General features: G+C 43.9%; 1 protein-coding gene across 2 annotated transcripts in view; it reads right to left on the reverse strand.

Annotated features, from left to right (window-relative positions):
* The window catches only part of LOC118390059 (delta-sarcoglycan), a 255,077-nt gene that overhangs the window by 40,898 nt on the left and 188,624 nt on the right, over window positions 1-25,555 (reverse strand). For both annotated transcript variants that reach the window (XM_035780224.2, XM_035780223.2), the window contains exons 3-4: window positions 6,423-6,524; window positions 5,289-5,376 (exon numbers count right to left, since the gene is read on the reverse strand). In XM_035780224.2, coding sequence (XP_035636117.1) covers window positions 5,289-5,376; window positions 6,423-6,524 — 190 coding nt within the window. The remainder of the gene's footprint in view (window positions 1-5,288; window positions 5,377-6,422; window positions 6,525-25,555) is intronic.

Raw genomic sequence — 25,555 nt, forward strand, 5'->3', positions numbered from 1 at the left:
CTCTATCCAATACACAGTGGGATATGGGTTATTTTGCACTTCCTAAGGCTTCCACTAGATGTCAACCATCTTTAGAACGTTGTTTCGGGCTTCTCATGTAAAGGGGGGCCGGATGGGAGCCGTTTGACTAAGGGGTCTGCCTGCAGCCTCGTTCTCAGTCACGCGCTTTCACATGAGAGCTAACTGCGTTCCATGGCTTTTCTACAGACATAGGAATTCTCCAGTTGGAACATTATTTAACTTTTATGATAAAACATCCTAAACATTGATTCTATACTTAGTTTGATAAGTTTCTTCGACCTGTAATATAACTTTTTGAACATTTCTGTGAATTCATGTGGCTCTCTGCAATATCAATGCATGTTTTGGAACTGCTGAACGTATCACGCCAATGTAAAATAAGATGTTTGGATATAAATATGAACTTTACAGAACAAATAAATATATGTATTGTATAACATGAAGCCCTATGAGTATCATCTGATGAAGATCATCAAAGGTTAGTGATTCATTTTATTTCTATTTGTGATTTTTGGGACTCCTCTCTTTGGCTGGAAAAATGTCTGGGTTTTTCTGTGAGTTGGTGGTGACCTAACATAATCATTTGTGAAGCTTTTGCTGTAAAGCATTTTTGAAATCAGACACTGTGGCTGGATTAATGAGAATTTTATCTTTAAAATGGTACCTAATACTTGTATTTTTGAGAAATTTGATTTATGAGATTTCTGTTGATTTGTATTTGGCGCCCTGCAATTTCATTGGCTGTTGGTGAGAGGTTCCGCTAACGGAAAAGAACACAAAAGAACATAGACACGGGATAGAGGAACTCTGCCTACAAGGCCAGCATCCTGGAGTTGCCTCTTCACTGTTGACACAAGGAGCTGTCTGTATTGCAGGACTTTTTGCCCTCTTTCCCGGATAAAGACCAGGCTCACCGGTAGGAGTGAGTACTCTGGTGGGCCATATGTTCTGCTCCCTTACTCGCACCCCTTTTCATGTCATCCTGTTGTGGGGAAACCAGTCCATCTCTCCGGGTCCACATTGAATCTGGGGCCGATGAGAGCTTTTTGGACGCCACACTGGCTTCCGAGCTGAACATCCCCACTCAGCCCCTCTCCATTCCCATGGATGTTAGAACGCTGGACGGGCGCTCTATAGGTCGGGTCACCTATAACACCACTCCCATCACCCTACGTGTGTCAGGGAATCACAGCGAGACCATTCAATACCTGCTCATCAAGTCCTCTTAGATTCCTGTGGATTTGGGATTCTCCTGGCTCCAGCGACACAATCCCCTCATGAATTTGTCTATGGTTGCTATCATGGGCTGGAGTTCGTTCTGCCACACCCATTGTCTGAAGTCCTGGGGGCTCAGAAGTTGCTCTGGACCTCTCCGTGTACCAGGACCTCCGGGAAGTGCTCAGTAAGCAACAGGATTTATCCATCCCTTTTCCTCTCCTGCTGGCGCAGGGTTCTTTTTTTTGTGGAGAAAAAGGACAAGACCTTGCGCCTGTGCATTGACTACCGGGGACTCCATGACATTAATGTGAAGAACCATTATCCGCTACCACTCATTTCCTTGGACTTCAAGCTCTTCCAGGGGGGCACTGTTTCCTCCAAGCTGGATCTACGAAAAACGCCTACCACCTGGTGTGGATACGAGAGGGGGACGAGTGGAAGAACGCCTTCAACACAGCCAGCGGCCACTACGAATATCTGCCCTTTGTCCACACCAAGGCTCTGGTGAATGATGTTCTCCACAACATGTTGAACCGGTTCATCTTCGTCTACATTGATGACATCCTCGTCTTCTCCCGTTCCCCACAAGAACACATGCTCCACGTCCAACAGGTTCTCCAGCACCTTCTGGAGAACCAGTTGTTTGTTAAGGCGGAAAAGTGCGAGTTCCATTGCTCCACCCTTCCCTACATCATCTCTGCTGGGAGTGTCCAGATTTATCCCAAGAAGGTGAGAGCGGTGGTGGATTGGCCTGAGCCTACGTCCAGGGTGCAGCTGCAATGCCTCCTGGGGTTCACCAACATTTATGGCCAGGTTACAGCATCCTGGCCTCCCCCTGTCTGCACTCACCTCTACCAAGGTTCCATTCACGTGGTCCTCTGCTGCTGACTGGGCATTCCAGGACCTTAAACACCGCTTCACCACTGCTCCTATCCTTGTTCATCCTGACCCTTCCCATCAGTTCGTGGTGGAGGCCGGTGCTTCAGATGTCGGAGTGGGAGCTCTCCTGTCCCAACGTTCTGCCCTGGACCTTAAGCTGCATCCCTGCGCCTTCTTCTCTCACCGCCTCAACGCCACGGAGATGAACTACGATGTGGGGAATCGGGTGCTTCTCACGGTGAAGATGGCGTTGAAGGCACTGGCTCGAAGGTGCAGAACATCCGTTCGTTGTGAGGACCGACCACAAAAACCTGGATATTGGAGTATCTCTGCACTACCAAGCTCCTCAACTCCAGTCAAGCGAGATGAGCCCTACTGTTTACCTGGTTCAACTTTTCCCTCTCCTACCGGCCTGAGTCCAAGGATGTCAATCCGGATGCCCTGTCTAGCCACTATAACTCCATGGTTACCACCCCAGAGCCCGAGACCGTCCTTCCTACCTCATTCCTGGTGACGGCACTTAGCTGGGGTAAAGGGAAACAGGTCCGGGAGGTGCAGCGGTCTCTGCCGAACCCTGGGGGGGCCCAGATAACCGGATGTTTGTGCCTGACGCTGTCCGCTCCGCAGCCCTGGAGTGGGTCTATTTCTCCAGGCTTACCTGTCACCCGGGCTCTCGTCGGACCCTGGCCTTCTTGCGACAACGCTTTTGGTCGCCTACTATGGTTCCAGATGTTGCCGCATTTGTTGCCACCTGCACGGTCTGCGCACAGAACAAGACTCCTTGCAAGCTCCGGTTGGTCTTCTCCAACCTCTCCCTCACCGTCCCTGGTCCCATATATCCCTGGATTTCATCACGGGTCTCCCTCCACCTGACTGTGGTCGACCGGTTCTTCAAAGTCGCCCACTTCATTCTTCTCCCCAAACTATCCTCGGCCAAGGAGACTCCCGGTGGACATGGTCTTCGACCAGGGCCCCCAGTTCTTGTCCCGGTTCTGGAAGGCATTCTGCATGTTGTCGGCTAGTCTGTCCTCCGGATTCCACCCCCAGGACTTAGTGACGACTCTTCGCTGCCTAATCTCCGCCAACCCTACCACCTGGAGTCAGCAACTGGTATGGGTTGAGTATGCCCGCAACTCCCTTCCTTGCTCCACCACGGGGTCTCTCGCCCTTCAAGTGTTCCTTGGCCTCCACCCACCCCTGTGCAAGAGGAGGAAGTCAGCAGTCCCTCTGTCCAGATGTTCATCCGCCGCTGTTGCTGTACCTGGAAGACAGCCCGGGCCGCTCTGTCGAAGACCACATCCAGGTATAGGCGACAAGTGGATCGCCACCGGACCCCTGCTCCATGCTATCTGCTCGGGCAGAGGGTATGGCTCTCCACCTGGGACCTGCCCCACCGGGTGGAGTCCCGTAAATTTCCCCCCCGTTTCATCTGCCCGTTCACCATCTCTAGAGTCATTAGCCCCACTGCTGTCTGTCTTTTGCTACCCTGTACCCTAGGTATTCACCTACAGCCTTTTGTCTTCTGTTTCCAGGCCCACCCCTCCTCCCCATATTGATGGCCATCCGGCGTACACGGTGAGACGCCTCCTGAGTTTTCAACCACGGAGCAGGGGTTTCCAGTAACTGGTTGACTGGGAGGGTTATGGCCCAGAGGAGAGGTGCTGGGTCACCGCTAGAGACATCCTGGACCCATCCCTCATCGCCAACCTCCACCGCCGGCACCCTGGTCAACCAGGTAGGATGCCAGGTGGCACCCCTAGAAGGGGGGTACTGTCACACCCTGATTTGTTTCACCAGTCTTTATGATTGTCTCCACCCCCCTCCAGGTGACGCCCATCTTCCCCATCATCACCTGTGTATTTATACCCGTGTTCTCTGTTTGTCTGTGGCCAGTTTGTCATGTTTGTCAAGTCAACCAGTGTTTTTGTTCTCAGCTCCTGCTTTTCCCAGTGTCTCTTTTTCTCGCCCTCTTGGTTTTGACCCTTTCCTGTCCTGACTCATTGCCCACCTGCCTGACCACTCTTCCTGCCCCTAACCCTGAGCCTGCCTGCCAACCTGAACATTTACCGCACCTCTGGATTATTGATCTCTGCCTACCCTGAACCTGAACCTGCCTGCCATCCGGTACCCTTGCCCCACCTCTGGTTTACTGACCCCTGCCTGTCTTGACCTGTCTATTGCCTGCCCCTGTTGGATTATTAAACCATTGTTAATTCGACGTTGTCTGCATCTGGGTCTTACCTTCATACCTGATATGATTTATGCAAAGAGACAATTACTGAACTATAACTGCAGGCAAATATAACTAAGACGAACCAAAGCAGACCAAAAAACACAGCCCCTACACCAAATCAAACTGTTATTGATAGTACAACAAACAGCAGAGTAAAACAACTAATTGACTCTGATCCTGAAATGGTTTCATGTAGTGGCGAGGAACAAGCGATCTGAGCAGAGGGCGTGTCACGTTCGTCGAATGGAGGAGACCAAGGCGCAGCGTGATATGAATACATGTTCTATATTTAATGAAGAAAGAACACTAAAAACTTACAAAACAACAAACGAACGTGACGCTATATATAAATAATGCAGACACAGGCAACTAGACATAGACAATAACCCACAAAAACCCAAAGAAGATGGCTGCCTAAATATGGTTCCCAATCAGAGACAACGATGAACAGCTGCCTCTAATTGAGAACCAATCTAGGCAACCGCAGACATACATAAACACCTAGATGTTAAACAACCCCATAAACCTACAAAAACCCATAGACAGTACAAAAACACATACATCACCCATGTCACACCCTGACCTAACCAAAATAGTTTAGACAACAAAGAATACTCAGGTCAGGGCGTGACAGGGACACAGACAATTGATTCTGCTTTGCTATGTCTAGAGTGGAGTCTCTAGCATACTTACTCACTCATCCATTATCTTCGCCAGATAATCAACAGCCAGAAGGCAAATGCAGTTTAACATGCACTTTAACATGGGAGAGGTGTTTGGCTGTAGGTGTACATGGATTGAAATGTCTGTTATTTTTGTGTCTGCTGAACAGAACTCTAGTTCAAGTACATGGATTTGCATTGCTGTGTATGGTGTCCATATTAGCGCACACCCTCCATTGAGTGTGACTGTCTCCTGTTGTGTTGTATGATATTACCTGCAATAAGTTGTGTGACCAGCTGATTCTTTCCATTTAGGATATTGACGGACACATTTTTGGAGGATTGCAGGAACAGTGGGCTGCCCTATGGAGACAAAGCAGGTAAACAAACAATGCTATCGACAATACACAATCCCCCATTAGTGACCCTGGTGCTCAGCATGAGTATGTAACTAGGACTGTATGTTTTATAGATCATTTCCATTTTCAACAGCCAATCTGGAATGCATATCACGTCTGAAGCCTGGATCTGTCTTACTTGCCAGAGTAATTTTTCATGCTTCAGTCAACTTCTTAATTAAAGATAGCAGCCAGCCTTTGTGTTGTGCTTAAAGTCGGCAAGATAATGCATCTCATGTATATTTTAGATAATATGAGGTCCCTCCATGCTTATCAAGGTTCCTAAGCAACACAGTAAATAAGCAAAATATTGATGTTCCTGAATTGACATATCACTTTAACAATGTGGCTCAGCACATGAGATTCAAATTAATAGGTTCCATGGGAATAATGTTCAGTTAGTATATTAGGCCCCTCATAAATGAATTGAAAGTGCATTTCTGGCCTTCAAGACTCTTTGTCCTACTACAGTAACCTTGATCCCCATTCCACTCTCATCCCTGTTAATACAATATACAAGCAATTAACAGTCTCTCTGTAAGGCCTCATTAATATCACCTACTCAGACGAGAGAGAGAGAGAGAGAGAGAGAGAGAGAGAGAGAGAGAGAGAGAGAGAGAGAGAGAGAGAGAGAGAGAGAGAGAGAGAGAGAGAGAGAGAGAGAAGGCGGGGAGATAGAGAGAGAGAGAGAGAGAGAATTATTTTCCCCCCTTCTGTATCTCCCCTGGACTGGACAATTTATCTTCTCCCATTTTTCACCCCTATCAATAGTTACTATTCCGTTCACCTCCACTGTGGCCGGACTGCTCTCTCTCTTTGCTGGTGCGAGACAGATCAGATAAAGCCCCACACATTATCAATCTATTCATCCAATGCATGCTCTGTGGTATTATTACTGCCAGGCAGAGTGTGAGTGAGCATCTATCGCTCCATCGCCTATGACATCACCTCTCTCTGATACTACTTTCCTTCGTAATTCTATGGTGGTGGAAGTACAGATGCAATACTTACTGGTCTGGACTGAATTTCTTTGGCATACAGAGGTTGGAGAAACTCAGAGTCCCCCTCCAATTTTAGACCCTTCTCTGTTATTCTTAAATTTCCCATACCATCCTGTAGAGAAAGAGAGAAGGAATAGGATATGGTGAATATTTATTTCGGTATGAGTTGAGATGATTCCATCTGTTGCTGATAAAACAAAGACATAAATATTCCATGTGTACATTGCTGTAATTACATATGAGGACACAAAGGTTCGTGCCTCGTACTAATTTTTAACACTGAACAAAAATATACATGCAACATGGAAAGTGTTTGTCTCGTGTTTTATGTGCTGAAATTGTTCCATATGCACAAAATGCTTATTTCTCTCAAATTACATAAACAAATGTGTTTACATCCCTGTTAGTGAGCATTCCTCCTTTGCTAAGATAATCCATCCACCTGACAGGTGTGGCATAACAAGAAGCTAATTGAACAGCATGATCATTACACAGGTGCACCTTGTGCTGGAGAAAACAAACACTCTAAAATGTGCAGTTTTGTCACACAACACAATTTACCTGCTTTAAACTTAGCTGCCAAGTAGCTATTTTCTAAAAATTATTACAGTTCTCCCTTGTGATGTGGTACATTGTAAACACTCTTTTACATTAAAAGGTTACATTTATGAATTAAGTTGTCAAGACCTTTATTTCCCATCAGTACAAAGCATTGTTTGGATGGTTTTCAGACAACAATACTGTTTAGGTGGATTTGTTGAATCATACGGTTCCGATCACATATTTGAGATGGCACACTGCAAGGACCACTCAACATTGATCACAAATATGTGATTGTACGCATCAAAGGGTTAAAGAAGGATTTTTTTTGTGTGCCATTCAGAGGGTGAATAGGCAAGACAACATTTTTAAGTGCCTTTGAACAGGGTATGGTAGTAGGTGCCAGGCACACCAGCATGTGTCAAGTACTGCAACCCTGCTGTATTTTTCATGGGTTGGGGTGGACATTTTTTAGCTCTATTACTGCATTTCTATGCTTCCCGAACTCAAACCCTAGTTACATATCTGAATTTTTATGCAAAATGCACACACATAATTAATTAATCCCATCCATACTTCTTTGGATACAAACATTTTGATGTTGATCTTGATCTTGGCACCCGAGTGGCGCAGTGGTCTAAGGCTCTGCATCTCAGCACAAGAGGTGTCACTACAGTCCCTGGTTTGAATTTAGGCTGAATCACATCCGGCCGTGATTGGGAGTTCCATAGGGCGGCGCACAATTGGCCCAGCGTCGTCTGGGTTTGGACGGGGTCGGTCGTCATTGTAAATAAGAATTTGTTCTTCACTGACCTGCCTAGTTAAATAAATACAAAAAAAAAAGATACAACAGAACTTTGACTATATAGACATAAATCGGCTAACTGCAGTACAGGTATAAATACCCCAATGACAGTCACTGAATAGTGGAACAGTGTTCACAAAACCCCTATCTGTTTCTGTGTGTTACTGAATCATGTCAGACTAAAGGATATATTAAACAACAATGAAGTGAGCTTTGGAGACAAGAAAGGAGTTCACAGAGCTGCTTTGATTCCAACAAGTTTGACTTTGACCTCTTGCTTCCCCTGGTCAATAAATAAGCGTGGTGAATCATTGTGAAGATGAGTGCCTTGTCTGATAAGAGACAGGAGCTCTCTATCTCTTTCTATCCCTCCATGTGATCATGAGGAGAAACCAAGCCTCTTTGTTTTCCAACATCTTTGATCCTGAGGAGTTCTGAGGACCATTCCCAAATGGAGATCAAGACCTGAGCAATCCTTCTGGATCTGAATGCTTTAAAACGCCTTCTCGCCTCTACCCAACACTTTCTACTTCCTCTATTAGAATTCTGTCAAGATAGTGAGAAGTTTAAAGTAAGTGAGACCTGAACGTGGCGTGAATATGTATCTCTTTCCTGTAGAACCATAGGAGATGATATTGCTGCTAAATGTAAGTATCATCATTGCAGAAGATAATAGCCTATATGACAACAAGTGGTATATTTTGCCACTCTGCAGTATTTTCCCCTTTGCTCCATAGGGGATAGTGTCTTCATCAGATTCAACCACTGACTCACATTAATGACGCTGATTCTCTCGTTCCTGGTTTTACTGTAATATTATGGACTCGTTACCCCCATAGCTCTACCATTTCATAAACTATCTGAATAGTTGAAAATATAATCACTTCTTCATCCTTCATCTCTCCCTCTGTTACAAAAACTCACATCTTCAGAGATGGAGCATCTGAGCTTTGCTGTAGCAACGGCACTGGGTAGGAACTCTCGGTAGGAAACTCAAATTCCACAGATTTTGTGAGCCTTGCATACCTCTCCCAAAAGAGCTCAACGTGAGAGTAACACAGCTAACAAAAAAACGTCCACAGAACGAAAAGGGAGAGTTTTTCATCAGGTTCCCATTTGGTTCGCATGATATACTCCAAACGTTTTTCCAATGCTATAATGGGTAAGCAAAATGTTCAACAAATGTCCCCCTGGGGGGGATTCTTTTGGGACAAAACAGATGAAAGGTCTTAACACCCTGGACATCCATTGGACAATTTGAAGTGAGAGAGCCATAATCCCTTACCTACTGTAGTGTTACGCCAACTACTTCTTCATGCCTGTGTTTGGGGATAGGACCCTCTGTCTCTCTCCTTCCCTTTTCCTCTCTCTCCTCCCCCCCTCTCTCCCCCTCACTCATTCCCCCTCTCTCAGCCCCCTCTATCGCTCTCTTCTGAGTGAGTGGTGTGGTGCGGTGCAGCCGGGGAGGACAGGCAGGACGCATGTCATGAATAATGCAGAGAGGCATTCGTTGTCAGAGTGGCCCCATAACACTCAGGTGTGTCTTCTCCGCTCTCCTCTTTTTCCTCTACTCCACTCTTCTCTCCCCGCTCCACACTGCTCCGGTCTGTCGGAAGTCAACAAACCTCCACTTGCATGCCAGAGTTTAAGCAGCATCAGGGAGTAAATTAATTTCCACTCGAAACACCCAGGCACGACTGTCAATGCGCTGGGAGCTTAATATTAATCATGGACCTGAGAATGTGGGATGTTGCTTGTGTGGCTTGTGTGTAGCTTGTATGTTTAGTATGTGTGTGCGTGCCTGCCTGCTTTTCTGCCTGTGTGGGTGTGTTTGCGACAGTGGACCTGGCTAAGATATAGATTTCATCTCTTGATGTGACTTTGAGGGACAGCGGTGAGCAAGCGGGAGCCGAGCATGCAGCCAAAACAACGGTGCTCCTTGTCAACAGCTTTTAAGGGTATTTTCCGTCAAGCCGCTAGATCTTATCTGCCATGCTGTCAAGAGGAGAGGACAACGCAGGAGCCCCAATGCTCATTTGCATAAGAATCTGGAGGTTGTCCGCCCCCTTTAGCTAAAGTATGCACATTCATCAGTACAGGTGACCCACCCGCTGAACAGAGCCAAGCTGTGTGTGCAGCGCTTTGAGATCACTATGATTTATAATGTCAATATTGAGGGACCTCAGGGCTATTATCTAATGAGAGCATAAACATGTAACTTATTCCCCCATCACTTGAAGCAAGAACAAATAGTGGGATGATTAAAAACAATACCTTTGTGACTAACAGAGGAAATTATTGTATTCTACTGGGAGAGACAGTACTTCTCTGTTATAGGAATCTCTGCTTGACAACATATTACTATCACTAATTAGAGATTCAATTATTATTGAACATTCCTTCCCTGTTAAATCAAAAACAAACATTTGATTCAATGCAATAATTAAACTCCTGAAAAAGGATTCTACTCTCAGATAAAGCAAGATGTGAATCAACATTTGAGAAAGTATTTTTTGTCTTATTTCAAACTATGAGGGAGTCTGAAAATACAGACTGAGTGGGCAGGGAGCTAGTAGGCTGAGTAGATAGGGAGCTTTGCTCACCTTGAGTGATGCCTATGTCAAGCAACATGGACACAGTGAGCAGTATTGCAGTGAGATTATATCAAACAAATGTGCTGATACACAAAGCAACTCCAACAACATTGAAATTGCATGTAACATCCAATCCTGTCATACATCACATTTATCCAACTGTTTGGTTATTGTAACACGCAAAGTGCTGGCTGTATAATTTAGCTAGCTAGCCCAAATTGAATTGTCAGCACTGTTTATCAAGCTAGCTAACTAGCTAGTTCATCTTGGAAAATTTCAGTTGAAACTTAACAGGGTGAGTGAGGTCTGGTACAGACAATGTTCATACAATGCCTTCAGAAAGTATTCACACCCCTTGACTTATTCCACATTTTGTTGTGTTACAGATGTTGTGTCACTGGCATACACACAATACACCATAATGTCAAAGTGGAATTCTATTTTTCGAAAATGTTAAAATGTAAATGTGTAAATATTTGTATGAACATAACAAGATTCAACAACTGAGACATAAACTGAACAAGTTCCACAGACATATTATTAACAGAAATGGAATAATGTGTCCCTGAAATGAAGAGGGGTTTAAAAGTAACAGTTAGTATCTGGTGTGGCCACCAGCTGCATTAAGTACTGCAGTGCATCTCCTCCTCGTGGACTGCACAACATTTGTCGGTTCTTGCTGTGAGATGTTACCCCATTCTTCCACCAAGGAACCTGCAAGTTCCCGGACATTTCTGGGGGGAATGGCCCCTACCCCTCACCCTCCGTTCCAACAGGTCCCAGACATGCTCAATGGGATTGAGAGCAGGGCTCTTCGCTGGCCATGGCAGAACACTGACATTCCTGTCTTGCAGGAAATCACGCAAAGAACGAGCAATATGGCTGGTGGCATTGTCATGCTGGAGGGTCATGTCAGGATGAGTTTGCAGGAAGGGTACCACATGAGGGAGGACGATGTCTTCCCTGTAACGCACAGCGTTGAGATTGCCTGCAATGACAACAAGCTCAGTCCGATGATACTGTGACACACCACCCCAGACCATGACGGACCCTTCACCTCCAATTCGATCCCGCTTCAGAGTACAGGCCTCTGTGTAACGCTCATTCCTTCGACAATAAACCATCACCCCTGGTGTGACAAAACCGCGACCCGTCAGTGAAGAGCACTTTTTGCCAGTCCTGTCTGGTCCAGCAACGATGGGTTTGTGCCCATAGGCAACTTTGTTGCCAGTGATGTCTGGTGAGGACTTGCCTTACAACAGGCCTACAAGCCCTCAGTCCAGACTCTCAGCCTATTGCGGACAGTCTGAGCACTGATGGAGGGATTGTGCATTCCTGGTGTAACTCGGGCAGTTGTTGTTGCCATCCTGTGCCAATCCTGTGCAGGTGTTGTTACATGTGGTCTGCTACTGTGAGGACCATTATCTGTCCATTCTGTCTCCCTGTAGCGCTGTCTTAGGCGTCTCACAGTACGGACATTGCAATTTATTGCCATGGCCAAATCTGCAGTCCTCATGCCTCTTTGCAACATGCCTAATGCACGTTCACGCAGATGAGCAGGGCTGGGCATATTTCTTTTGGTGTTTTTCAGAGTCAGTAGAAAGGCCTCTTTAGTATGCTAAGTTTTCATAACTGTGACGTTAATTGCCCACCATCTGTAAACTGTTAGTGTCTTAACGACAGTTCCACAGGTGCATGTTCATTAATGAATTGTTTATGTTTCAATAAACAAGCATGGGAAACAGTGTTTAAACCCTTTACAATGACGATCTGTGAAGTTATTTGGATTTTTACGAATTATCTTTGGAAGGCAGGGTCCTGAAAAAGGGACGTTGCTGAGTTTAATACAAATGAAAAGCTGAAAAGTCTTGAATCAATAAGTATTCAATCCATTTGTTATGTCAATCGTAAATAAGTTCAGGAGTAAAAATGTGCTGAACAAGTCACTTATTAAGTTGCATGGACTCACTCTGTGTGCAATAATATTGTTTAGCATGATTTTTGAATGACTACCTCATCTCTGTACCCGATGCACACAGGTATGTGTAAGGTCTCTCGGTTGAGCAGTGAATTTCAAACACAAATTCAACCACAAAGACCAGGGAGGTAATTCCAATGCTTGCAAAGAAGGGCACCTATTGTTGGGTTTAAGATAAAGAAGCAGACATTGATTATCCCTTTGAGCATGGTGAAGTTATTAATTACACTTTGGATGGGGTATCAATATACCAAGTTACTAAAACGATACAGGCGTCCTTCCTAATGCAGCTGTTGGAGAGGAAGGAAACCACTCAGGGTTTTCACCATGAGACCAATGGTGACTTTAAAACACTTAGAGTTTAATGGCTGAGATATTAGAAAACTGATTAGCAGTGAAAAGAAGGAATCCTGTACTGAATAAAAATATTCCAAAACATGCATCCTGTTTGCAATAAGGCACTAAAGTAAAACTGAAAATTATGTGGCTGAGAAATTAACTTTATCTCCTGAATATAAAGCAATACAATTGATGAAAATCCAACACATCACTGAGTACCACTCTTCATATTTTCAAGCATAGTTGTGGCTGCATCGTGTTATGGTTATGCTTGTCATCGGAAAGACTAGGGAGCATTTTAGGATAAAATGAAACAGAACAGAGCGAAGCACAAGCAAAATCCTAGAGGAAAACATGGTTCAGTCTGCTTTCCAACAGACACTGGGAGACAAATTCACCTTTCAGCAGCACAATCACTTCTTTTGTGTTACATTGCAGCCTTATTCTAAAATTGTTAATGACAATGTCATATTTTTTGTTGTTGTAAATGTACAGTTCCAGTCAAAAGTTTGACACACCTTTCTTTATTTGTACTATTTTCTATATTATAGAATAATAGTGAAGACATCACAACTATGAAATAACACATATGGAATCATGTAGTAACCAAAAAAGTGTAAAATCAAAATATATTTCAGATTCTTCAAAGTAGCCACTTTTTTTTGATGACAGCTTTGCTAACTCTTGGTATTATCTCAACCAGCTTCATGAGTTAGTCACCTGGAATGCATTTCAATTAACAGGTGTGCCTTGTCCAAAGTTAATTTGTGGAATTTCTTTCTTTCCTTAATGTGTTTGAGCCAATGAGTTGTGTTGCAACAAGGTACAGAAGATACCCCTATTTCGTAAAAGACCAAATCAATATTATGGCAAGAACAGCTCAAATAAACAAAGAGAAACAACTGTCCATCGTTACTTTAAGATATTAAGGTCAGCCAATCTGGGAAAATTTCAAGGAACTTTGAAAGTTTCTTCAAGTGCAGTTGCAAAAATCATCAAGCACTATGATGAAACTGGCTCTCATGAGGACTGCCACAGGAAAGGAAGACCCAGAGTTACCTCTGCTGCAGAGGATAAGTTCATTAGAGTTACCAGATCAGAAATTGCAACCAAAATAAATGCTTCACAGAGTTCAAGTAACAGACACACCTCAACATCAACTGTTCAGAGGAGACTGTGTGAATCAGGCCTTCATGGCCAAATTGCTGCAAAGAAACCCCTACTAAAGGACACCAATAAGAATAAGATACTTGCTTGAGCCAAGAAATACAAGCAATTGACAAATCTGTCCTGCATCTGATGAGTCCAAATTTGAGATTTTTGGTTCCAACAACTGTGTCTTTTTGAGACGCAGAGTAGGTGAACGGATGATCCGTCTGGCCACTCTACCATAAAGGCCTGATGGGTGGAGTGCTGCAGAGATGGTTGTCCTTCTGGAAGGTTCTCACATCTCCACAGACAAACTCTGGAGCTCTGTCAGAGTGACCATTGGGCTCTTGGTCACCTCCCTGACCAAGGCCCTTCTCCCCCAATTGCTCTGTTTGGTATTTCAGTTTTTTTTATGTTCAATACATTTGCAAAATTTTCTTAAAACCTCTTTTCACTTTGTCATTATGGTGCATTGTGTGTAGATTGATGAGGATTTGTTTTATTTAATCCATTTTAGAATAGGGCTGTAACGTAAGAAAATGTGCAAAAAGTCAAGGAGTCTGAATATAGTCCGACTGCGCTGGAGTTGATATCGAAGATCACATTGAATGTTCCTGAGCGGCCTAGTTACAGTTTTGACTTAAATTGCCTTGAAAATCTTTCACAATACTTGATAATGTTTTTCTAGCATCTATCAATAACCAACTTCAAGGAGCTTGAAGAGTTAATGTTTTAAAAATAAATATTGTACAATCCAGGTGTGCAAAGCTCTTAGAGACTTACCGCAAAAGACTGATTCGAACATGTAATGACTCAGGGGTGTGAATAGATATTTCTGTATTTCATTTTCAGTCAATTCAATTTGTCATTATTGTGTATTGTCTAAAAAAACTAATGTTTTTAATCCTTTTAGAATTCAGGCTGTAACACAACAAAATGTGGAATAAGTCAAGGGCTATGAATACTTTCATGACGATCAATGATGCCAAAAAGTTTGTATGAATCAGCCGTTTTGCATGTCTTTTGATATCTGTCCGGTTTATTTAACCTGGCAAATAAACAGTGTGCCCACTACTGACCCTGATATAAGTTACTTTTTTCCAGCCTCCCATCTGCAACTCGTCACCATCAGCTGCTATAGATTTCCTATTAACTTCATATTCATCTGGGCCACCCAACACAACCCTGGGCCGCCCAACACAACCCTGGGCCGCCCAACACAACCCTGGGCCGCCCAACACAACCCTGGGCCGCCCAACACAACCCTGGGCCGCCCAACACAACCCTGGGCCGCCCAACACAACCCTGGGCCGCCCAACACAACCCTGGGCCGCCCAACACAACCCTGGGCCGCCCAACACAACCCTGGGCCGCCCAACACAACCCTGGGCCGCCCAACACAACCCTGGGCCGCCCAACACAACCCTGGGCCGCCCAACACAACCCTGGGCCGCCCAACACAACCCTGGGCCGCCCAACACAACCCTGGGCCGCCCAACACAACCCTGGGCCGCCTATAGGAGTGCTGAATCGAGGCGTACCGTGACATTGATTGTTATGTGAATAGACAAACCGCTGTGCCAGAACATACTAGAGCCCCCTCACCTACGGTTGCTGAGCTGTAATGGATGGCTCGTGATACAAGACCAAACAGTGCAATTAGCACCCCTTAATATCTAATCTCTCACCGCTAATTGTAAACAGATTTTTTTCCTGAGCAGATATGAGAGAGGCTGAGAGAGGTTCTGGGAAGAGGCATTGGCAGTCACGCTCAAGCCTTGACTGTGCGACAGTGCTCTCTCCGAGTTGAAGAGACACAGTTTGGACATTGATTGACTGGGATGTTGATGAAACGCAATGTCCTGGAATTGACCTGACCAAACCGCTAAAACAGGGGACAGTTGTCTTTCCACCACATCCTGCAAACTTTGTTCCCCTCCCAGACGGCAGCAAACTAAAGTGCCTCATTACTCTTTGTTTGCATTCATTCTGTTTTTTCACAAGACACTTCAAATTAGGTCTTTGTCCTAGCCCCTAGCCTCCTAGCCTCTCCCCCAGATCCGTGCCACTAGATCAGGATTCCATAAAAACCTGCATGTAGAAATTTACGACACCCGGGCTTTATTGAGTCTGACCAGGGAGATTGAATAGCCTTGTTTTTAAGGCACAACATCAAAGGGAAGTGCTGGCTTCAAGGTAATAGATTCTGCCACAGCAGAGTGGGGAAGGCTTTTTACTCCCCTACTGCAGAGACACTATATCCACTGGACAAAGGCAAGCGTCTTATTCACTCTCTGTCCTCCTCTTCAATATGACTGCTATGGTGCCCCCCCAGTCAAAACACTTCTTCTCTCTTTGTCATCCACTGTCTAACACTTAACAAAAGGCCATTTTATTGAGTTATTCTACAGTACATTCCGTGGTATATGTTTCTATCGAGCTATGATATTTTGCACTGTCCTTGGACCCAGTGATGTAAAATATAGCCAATAGTGCAGCAGGTTGTCCCATCTATTTTATCAGGGAGATGTCAATTACAATGTTTGCTCCCTCCGGACTATAACATGTTCCTGCAGCTCTAGAGATAACCTTTTAATTCATTGGAGGTGACCTGTATTACGCTACGTCTGACTGGCTAGAGGTGTGTAGAGGAGAGGGGCTGGGGTAGTACAGGATTTACAATACACTAGGTAGTGGTGGAGTGGGAAAGGGGAAGTTACATCTTAGCTGGTGCAGAGGTAGTTCTTTTTTTTTACCCCTGGGGCATTGTAAACCAATTGCAACCCTTGCTCTCTCCCCTGATCAAGTCGAGTGAGAGATTCACAGGCCTTGGCATTACTTTAGTCAGGCCTATCACACTCCTTTATCCTGGCTTTAATGTTGATTTCACATGGGAGATGCCAAACATTTACTCTATTATACACTGTACACCATCCCCATCCAAACAGCATTTGTAAAGGAATTGTAATCTGTGTGACTGCATAGGTATTCATTGTTCCCCAAGGGTTATTGTGTTTCACCACAGGGTAGAAAGACGATGTAAAACATTTAGAAAAATACTATATCATATACAGTAGAAGTGCTTTGTCTATTCTTTGTGGTATGAGTAAGAGTGAGTAAAGCCAATTTAATCCCAAAATACGTATTTGAGAGGAAGATTCTACAGCTTTTCATTTCAACTTGCACATTGGGGTAGTACGTTAAATAGTGCTGCATTCCCCTAATGTTATCTCCCATCCCCTGCAGATAGAGAGTCAGCCCTATATAATAGGGCAAGTTGTCAGAGTTATCTCCTGTCTGCCTTTTGATCTCTACCTTCTGGTGCTTTTCTCTCCATGATAAAACCATGTCCTTCAGGCTATGCCACGTCAGAAGTGGCATCCTGTCTATCCACTGGGAATGTACAATATTGTCAAGGCTGTTTCAAGCTGAATTGGATAAGTAATATACAATAAATTCATGTCTATTTTTCACATATTATTATTTTGAACACTCAAAACTGTGCAGCATGCCAGTTTTTTTAAATGGAAAGACAGAGAAAGAGGTAGAGAAGGGGGTATATAGAAGATCTGAAATCTGAAGTTTCCCTTGTCAACGATCTACACCTCCTGTTCTCTCGGAGCCCCTGTAGTAAGCTTAAAAAGAGAAAAAAGGCCTTGCAAGTCAATAAATAATTCCAAGTAATAACACTCTGATCTGTGAATGCTAGTATTGATATTCACAACAGATCAATTGGGAGAAAGCGTCTATCTGAGAAAATGTTTGGCATTGAGACAAAGTGCAGCATTAGGGAGAAAAGGGCTTCCTTCTATAGCTAGAGGACTCCTGGAGATATCCCAGTAGCCTACTTGGTGTGTGAACTGCTGACTGCTCATAACTTGCAGATGATTGTTGACCCATCAACCAGGACCAAGCGGCAAGGCAAATTGTGACTTGTTTTGGGAAGCAGTGGCTGTATTGGAGGGAGAGTAGCTCCTCTTCTAGGCTATCAGCAATTAATACAGGGAGGTGTGCTCTTCACCTCTGCTTGGCAATTAGCAATTAGTGTTAGTACTTCAGTCTTCCCTGGTTTCTCAGCGACAGCTAGAAGCTGTGGTCGTGTCAGGGGCAGTCTCGTCTGCAAAACCTAGACTGTCGCCAGTTGTTTGAGAAAGGAAAGAGAAGAAGGCTACACACCACTCTCTCACTTGAGTATCTTACCTAGTCATTTTCTATACCTGTTCGCTCCTCTCTATAGGCTTTACAGATGGTCCCTATCCCTTGGCAACCCTTCCAATTTAGTGTACCCTGCGCACACAACACATGTAGAATTCTGGGTCTCTGGCAGCATTTGGAACTGCCGAACTGCAGTCAAAAATGCAGAGTTCATCTCAGCCTATGCTTCACTTCAGTCCCTTGACTTTTTGCCCTTACAGAGACATGGATAATTCCTCAATGAGCTTGACACCTTGATAAGCTAATCTTTTGTACTTGGCGACTTCAACCTCCCAATGTCGGCCTTCGATTAATTTCTTTCAAACTCTCTCTTTCCCCTCCGCGCCTCTTTTGACCTCACCCTTTCCCAATCACCTCCAACTCACAAGGCCGGCGCTTCACTTGACCTTAAATTTACTAAAAGCTGTTAACCTACTAATCTCACTGCAACACCCCTCCAGGTCTCTGATCATTACTTTGTTTCCTTTTCTGCCTCCCTTTCCTCCAACCCTAACCACTCAGCCCCTACCGAGATGGTCATGCGCTGTCACAATCTTCTCTCTCTCTCCCACTACTCTTTCCTATTCTCTCCTATCATCTCTCCCTTCCGTTAAATCCTTCGCCCTCCTGTTTCCTGATTCTGCCTCTTCGACCCTACTCTCCTCCATTTCCGCATCCTATGACTTGCACTGCTGTCCCCTTTCCTCCCGGCCGGCTCGGTCCTCCCATCCTGTTCCGTGGCTGAGTGACTCTTTGCGAGTTTACAGAACAGGGCTGCGGGCAGCTGAGCGAAAATGAAGGAAACCTAAACTTCCGGAAGACATCATCCTTTCACTCCCTCCTCTCTACCTTCCCTTCCTCTGCATCCGCTGCTAAATACACTTTATATCACTCTAAATGTCAAGTGTCTGCCTTTAACCCTAGGAAACTCTTTTTCACCTTCTCCTCCCTCCTTAATCCTCCACTACCCCCTCCTCCCTCTCAGCGAACAACTTTGTCAACCACTTTGAAAAGAAGGTTGACGACATCCACACTTCATTCACTCAGCCTATTGGTCCTACTGGTCCTACTCACCCAGAACTACATTACGTCTTGACCTCTTTCTCCTCTCACACTCCAGATGAAATCCTGGGACTAGTGAGTTCTGGCCGCCCCGACAACCTGCCCACTCGAACCCCCCCTTCTCCAGACCATCTCTGGAGACCTTCTCCCATTCCTTACTTAACTCATCCCTGACCAATTTCCTGAGTAGCTCCTCTCCTCAAGAAACCAACACTCGACACATCTGACGTCAAACACTATAGACCTGTATCCCTTCTTTCTTTTCTTTCCAAAACACTTGAGCATGCTGTCTCTGATCCACTCTCTTATCTCTCTCAGAACAATCTTCTTGACCCTAACCAGTCAGGCTTCAAAGTCACTCAAACGAGACTGCTCTTCTCTGTGTCACAGAGGCTCTCTGCACTGCCAATGCTGACTCTCTCCTCTGTTCTCATCCTCCTAGATCTATCCACTGCCTTCAACACCATGAACCCTACAGGTGTCCACCAGGGCTCGGTTCTAGGCCTTCTTCTCTCTATACACCAAATCACTCGGCTCCATCATATCCTCACATTCACTCCTTTCAATGCTATGCAGATTACACGCAACTACTTTTCTCCTTTTCCCCCCTTCTGACACCCAGGTGGCGACATGTGTCTCTGTGTGCCTGCCAGATATCTCAGCTTGGATGTCTGCCGACCACCTCAAGCTCAACCTTGACAAGATGGAGGTGCTCTTCCTCCCAGGAAGGCCTGCCCGCTCAAAGACCTTTCATCACAATTGACAACGCCAGTGTCACCCTCCCAGAGAGTAAAGAACCTTTTATGTGACCCTGGACAATACCCTGTCGTTCGCTGCAAATATCAAAGCAGTGACACGCTCCTGAAGGTTCATGCTCGACAACATCTGTAGAGTATGACCCTACCTCACACAGGAAGCGGTGCAGGTCCTAATCCAGGCACTCCGCCTGGACTTCTGCAAATCACTATTGTCTGGGCTCTCCCGCTTGTCATCAAACCCCTGCAACTTATCCAGAATGCTGCAGCCTGCCTGGTTTTCAACCTTCCCAAGTTCTCCCATGTCCCTCTACTCCACTGGCTTCCAGTCAAAGCTCACCTCTATGACAAGACCATGGTGCTTGTCAGGGAACTGTCCCTCCCTGCTTTCAGGCTATGCTCAAACCCTATATACAGTGCCTTGCGAAAGTATTCGGCCCACTTGAACTTTGCGACCTTTTGCCACATTTCAGGCTTCAAACATAAAGATATAAAACTGTATTTTTTTGTGAAGAATCAACAACAAGTGGGACACAATCATGAAGTGGAACGACATTTATTGGATATTTCAAACTTTTTTAACAAATCAAACACTGAAAAATTGGGCGTGCAAAATTATTCAGCCCCTTTACTTTCAGTGCAGCAAACTCTCTCCAGAAGTTCAGTGAGGATCTCTGAATGATCCAATGTTGACCTAAATGACTAATGATGATAAATACAATCCACCTGTGTGTAATCAAGTCTCCGTATAAATGCACCTGCACTGTGATAGTCTCAGAGGTCCGTTAAAAGCGCAGAGAGCATCATGAAGAACAAGGAACACACCAGGCAGGTCCGAGATACTGTTGTGAAGAAGTTTAAAGGCGGATTTGGATACAAAAAGATTTCCCAAGCTTTAAACATCCCAAGGAGCACTGTGCAAGCGATAATATTGAAATGGAAGGAGTATCAGACCACTGCAAATCTACCAAGACCTGGCCGTCCCTCTAAACTTTCAGCTCATACAAGGAGAAGACTGATCAGAGATGCAGCCAAGAGGCCCATGATCACTCTGGATGAACTGCAGAGATCTAGAGCTGAGGTGGGTCGTATATTGCACAAATCTGGCCTTTATGTAAGAGTGGCAAGAAGAAAGCCATTTCTTAAAGATATCCATAAAAAGTGTTGTTTAAAGTTTGCCACAAGCCACCTGGGAGACACACCAAACATGTGTCAGATGAAACCAAAATTGAACTTTTTGTCAACAATGCAAAACGTTATGTTTGGCGTAAAAGCAACACAGCTCATCACCCTGGACACACCATCCCCACTGTCAAACATGGTGGTGGCAGCATCATGGTTTGGGCCTGCTTTTGTTCAGCAGGGACAGGGAAGATGGTTAAAATTGATGGGAAGATGGATGGAGCCAAATACAGGACCATTCTGGAAGAAAACCTGATGGAGTCTGCAAAAGACCTGAGACTGGGACGGAGATGTGTCTTCCAACAAGACAATGATCCAAAACATAAAGCAAAATCTACAATGGAATGGTTAAAAAATAAACATATCCAGGTGTTAGAATGGCCAAGTCAAAGTCCAGACCTGAATCCAATCGAGAATCTGTGGAAAGAACTGAAAACTGCTGTTCACAAATGCTCTCCATCTAACCTCACTGAGCTCGAGCTGTTTTGCAAGGAGGAATGGGAAAGAATGTCAGTCTCTCGATGTGCAAAACTGATAGAGACATACCCCAAGCGACTTAGAGCTGTAATCGCAGCAAAAGGTGGAGCTACAAAGTATTAACTTAAGGGGGCTGAATAATTTTGCACGCCCAATTATTCAGTTTTTGATTTGTTAAAAAAGTTTGAAATATCCAATAAATGTCGTTCCACTTCATGATAGTGTCCCACTTGTTGTTGATTCTTCACAAAAAATACAGTTTTATATCTTTATGTTTGAAGCCTGAAATGTGGCAAAAGGTCGCAAAGTTCAAGGGGGCCGAATACTTTTGCAAGGCACTGTACCAACCCGAGAACTCCGTTCTGCCACCAAAGGTCTCTTGGCCCTCCCACACCTAAAAAAACATTCCTGAACCAACACTTCCACTTGCCCCCACCCCTTTTCTAGCTCAGACTTTGCTGATAGCTACTTTATTGAGGAAAAGTGTACTTACTATGCCTGTGATACAGTATGTGGTTGTCCCACCTAACTTTGTTGAGATTTAAGCACTAACTGTAAGTCACTCTGGATGAGCGCATCTGCTAAATGACTAAAATGTAAATGTTAGCAAATCTTTCCCACACTAAAAAGTTTGTCATAGTTTGGGAAACTTTATTTCCTTGTAAAAATGTACAGAAGGCTATTATAATAATCACTATCATAAAATTAATCTGCTATCAATGAATAACCCTGAATGTGGAGTGCAGTATGTACTAGGGCTGCAAAATTAATTAAATTCACATCGAAATCACAATATTGACGTGCAATATCCATATTGCAACAGAATCATATCTCATGCCAAATTTTATACCGCCACTCAGCCGCTTGTAACTTCTGTTTTTTTGTTTGTTTACTCCCTGAATAGAAATGCTAATATGCAACTAGAAAGTGTTCCAATCACCCAGGGTTGGTCCTCCTAATGTTTAATATTCCACAGGGGTGCTTTGGTCTCCCATTGTAATGCAGTGTACGTTATACATCACAGAGGCACAACAATTGCTGTAACTGCCACCTTCGCCCCTGTCCAGAGTCTAATTAATGACCCTGCCTATTAGTAATAGCCATTTCTAAGACAGCTCCTATGGCTGCCAGAGCAGGTCAAACAGAGCCATTCTTATGAGTTGTCAATTCCCTTTCAAGACTTAAGCATTTAAAAGAAGGGTTTTAAAAAGGTACACAATTATTTTTCTCTCAGTTTTGCTAAATGTCACACTGAATGCTTTTCAATGCGTGTGTGGAAATGAGTTCTGATTGACTGGACATGCTTGATTGTAAATTTGTTCTCTTTTGGAATGTATGCTACGGGATTAACACACACTCACTCAATAATCTACAAATGATCTTCAGACCTCAATTAATGAATTGAGACCTCAATCGGTTTCAAGTGTATTAGTTAAATGTTGCTCTCCAGGACCACTGTTGGCCATCCCCAATATAATTGAAGGCACATACTGACAGTGTCCCATCCTCAAATGTATTTATTTATTTCACCTTTATTTAACTAGGCAAGTCAGTTAAGAACTAATTCTTATTTTCAATGACAGCCTAGGAACAGTGGGATTAACTGCCTGTTCAAGGGCAGAACGACAGATTTGTACCTTGTCATCTTGGGGGTTTGAACTTGCAACCTTCCGGTTACAACTCTAACACTCTAACCACTAGGCTACCCTGCCGGCCCAATATTGACACTGAGGGAGTTTCACCTGACAATGGAGTGACTTACTAATATGTATGTTGTAGGCTGTCAGGTGTTAGTTGTGCAGAGGTGAGAACGGAGTCAGGCGCAGGACAGAACTGAGTAAAATAACAAACTTACTCAGGAAAAGAATCAGGAGAAATAAATCCACGTAGGGATCACAAACCCTAACACATAAGACTAACACAAACCAGGAACAATCATGCACAAAACATCATGGGAACCAGAGGGTTAAATAGGGAAATTATAATAACTTAATGGGAACCAGGTGTGTCCACTCAAGACAGAACAAATGGGAAACAGAAACATGAATCGGTGGAAGCTAGAAAGCTGGTGACGGCGAGCGTCGAACGCTGCCTGGACAAGGAGAGGCACCAGCTTCGGCGGAAGTCGTGACAGGCTGAGAATCTGCATTTTGTTGTTCTTTCTTTTAAATCAGTGTCTGAGCCAGATAACAACACAAATCTAATTTTATTTGTCACATACACATGGTTAGCAGATGTTAATGTGAGTGTAGCGAAATACTTGTACTTCTAGTTCTGACCATGCAGTAATATCTAACACTTTCAAAACTTTCTAGTTCTGACCATGCAGTAATATCTAACACTTTCAAAACTACCTTATACACACAAGTGTAAATGAATGAATAAGAATATGTACATAAATATACATGAATGAGTGATGGTCAAACGGCATAGGAAAGATGCAGTAGATGAGAGTACAGTATATACATATGAGAAGCGACATTAATGAGTCAATGAAGTGGCGGTCCAGACAGAGAAGCAAACCATCAGATACAGTAAGAATGTGAAAATTCAGAATAATAGTAGAGCAAATTATTTATTTCAGCTTTTATTTCTTTCATCACTTTCCCAGTGGGTCAGAAGTTTACATACACTCAATTAGTATTTGGGTGCATTGCCATTAACTTCTTCGAGATAGGGGGCGCTCTTTTAATTTTTGGATAAAAAACGTTCCCGTTTTAAACAAGATATTTTGTCACGAAAAGATGCTCGACTATGCATGTAATTGACAGCTTTGGAAAGAAAAAACTCTGACGTTTCCAAAACTGCAAAGATATTATCTGTGAGTGCCCCAGAACTAATGCTACAGGCGAAACCAAGTTTCATACAGGAAATGCCCCAGATTCTGAAGGCGCTGTGTTCCAATATCTCCTTATATGGCTGTGAATGCGCCAGGAATGAGCCTGCCCTTTGTGTCGTTTCTCCAAGGTGTCTGCAGCATTGTGACGTATTTGTAGGCATATCATTGGAAGATTGACCATAAGAGACTACATTTCCCAGGTGTCCGCCCGGTGTCCTGTGTCAAATTTATTGCGTAATCTTTAGGTCCATGCGCCGTTCCATTTCTTCAGAAGAGAAAGTCAACTGCCACGATGGATTTATTGTCGATAGATATGTGAAAAACACCTTGAGGATTGATTCTAAACATCGGTTTGCCATGTTTCTGTCGATATTATGGAGTTAATTTGGAAAAAAAGTTTGCGTTTTAATGACTTAATTTTCGTTTTTTTTCTTACCCAAACGTGATGAAGAAAACGGAGCGATTTGTCAACACAAATAATATTTTTGTAAAAACTGAACATTTGCTATCTAACTGAGTCTCCTCATTGAAAACATCTGAAGTTCTTCAAAGGTAAATGATTTTATTTGAATGTTTTTCTGGTTTTTGTGAAAATGTTGCCTGCTGAATGCTAACGCTAAATGCTACGCTAGCTATCAATACTGTTACACAAAAGCTTGTTTTGCTATGGTTGAGAAGCATATTTTGAAAATCTGAGATGACAGTGTTGTTAACAAAAATCTAAGCTTGAGAGCTAGCATATTGATTTCATTTCATTTGCGATTTTCATGAATAGTTAAAGTTGCGTTATGGTAATGAGCTTGAGGCTGTATTCACGATCCCGGATCCGGGATGGCTCGTCGCAACAGGTTAAATTGTTTAACTTGGATCAAAAGTTTTGGGTAGCCTTACACAAGCTTCCCACAATAAGTTGGGTGAATTTTGGCCCATTCCTCCTGACAGAGCTGGTGTAACTGAGTCTGTAGGCCTCCTTGCTTGCACACACTTTTTCAGTTTCGCACACAAATGTTCTATACAATTGAAGTCAGGGCTTTGTGATGGCCACACCAATACCTTAACTTTTTTGTTCTTAAGCCATTTTTCCACAACTTTGGAAGTATGCTTGGGGTCAATGTCCATTTGGAAGCCCCATTTGCCACCAAGCTTTAACTTCCTGACTGATGTCTTGATGTTGCTTCAATATATCCACATCATTTTCCTACCTCATGATGCCAACTATTTTATGAAGT

The sequence above is a fragment of the Oncorhynchus keta genome, chromosome 11 (assembly GCF_023373465.1).
Source record: "Oncorhynchus keta strain PuntledgeMale-10-30-2019 chromosome 11, Oket_V2, whole genome shotgun sequence".
Lineage (NCBI taxonomy): Eukaryota > Metazoa > Chordata > Actinopteri > Salmoniformes > Salmonidae > Oncorhynchus > Oncorhynchus keta.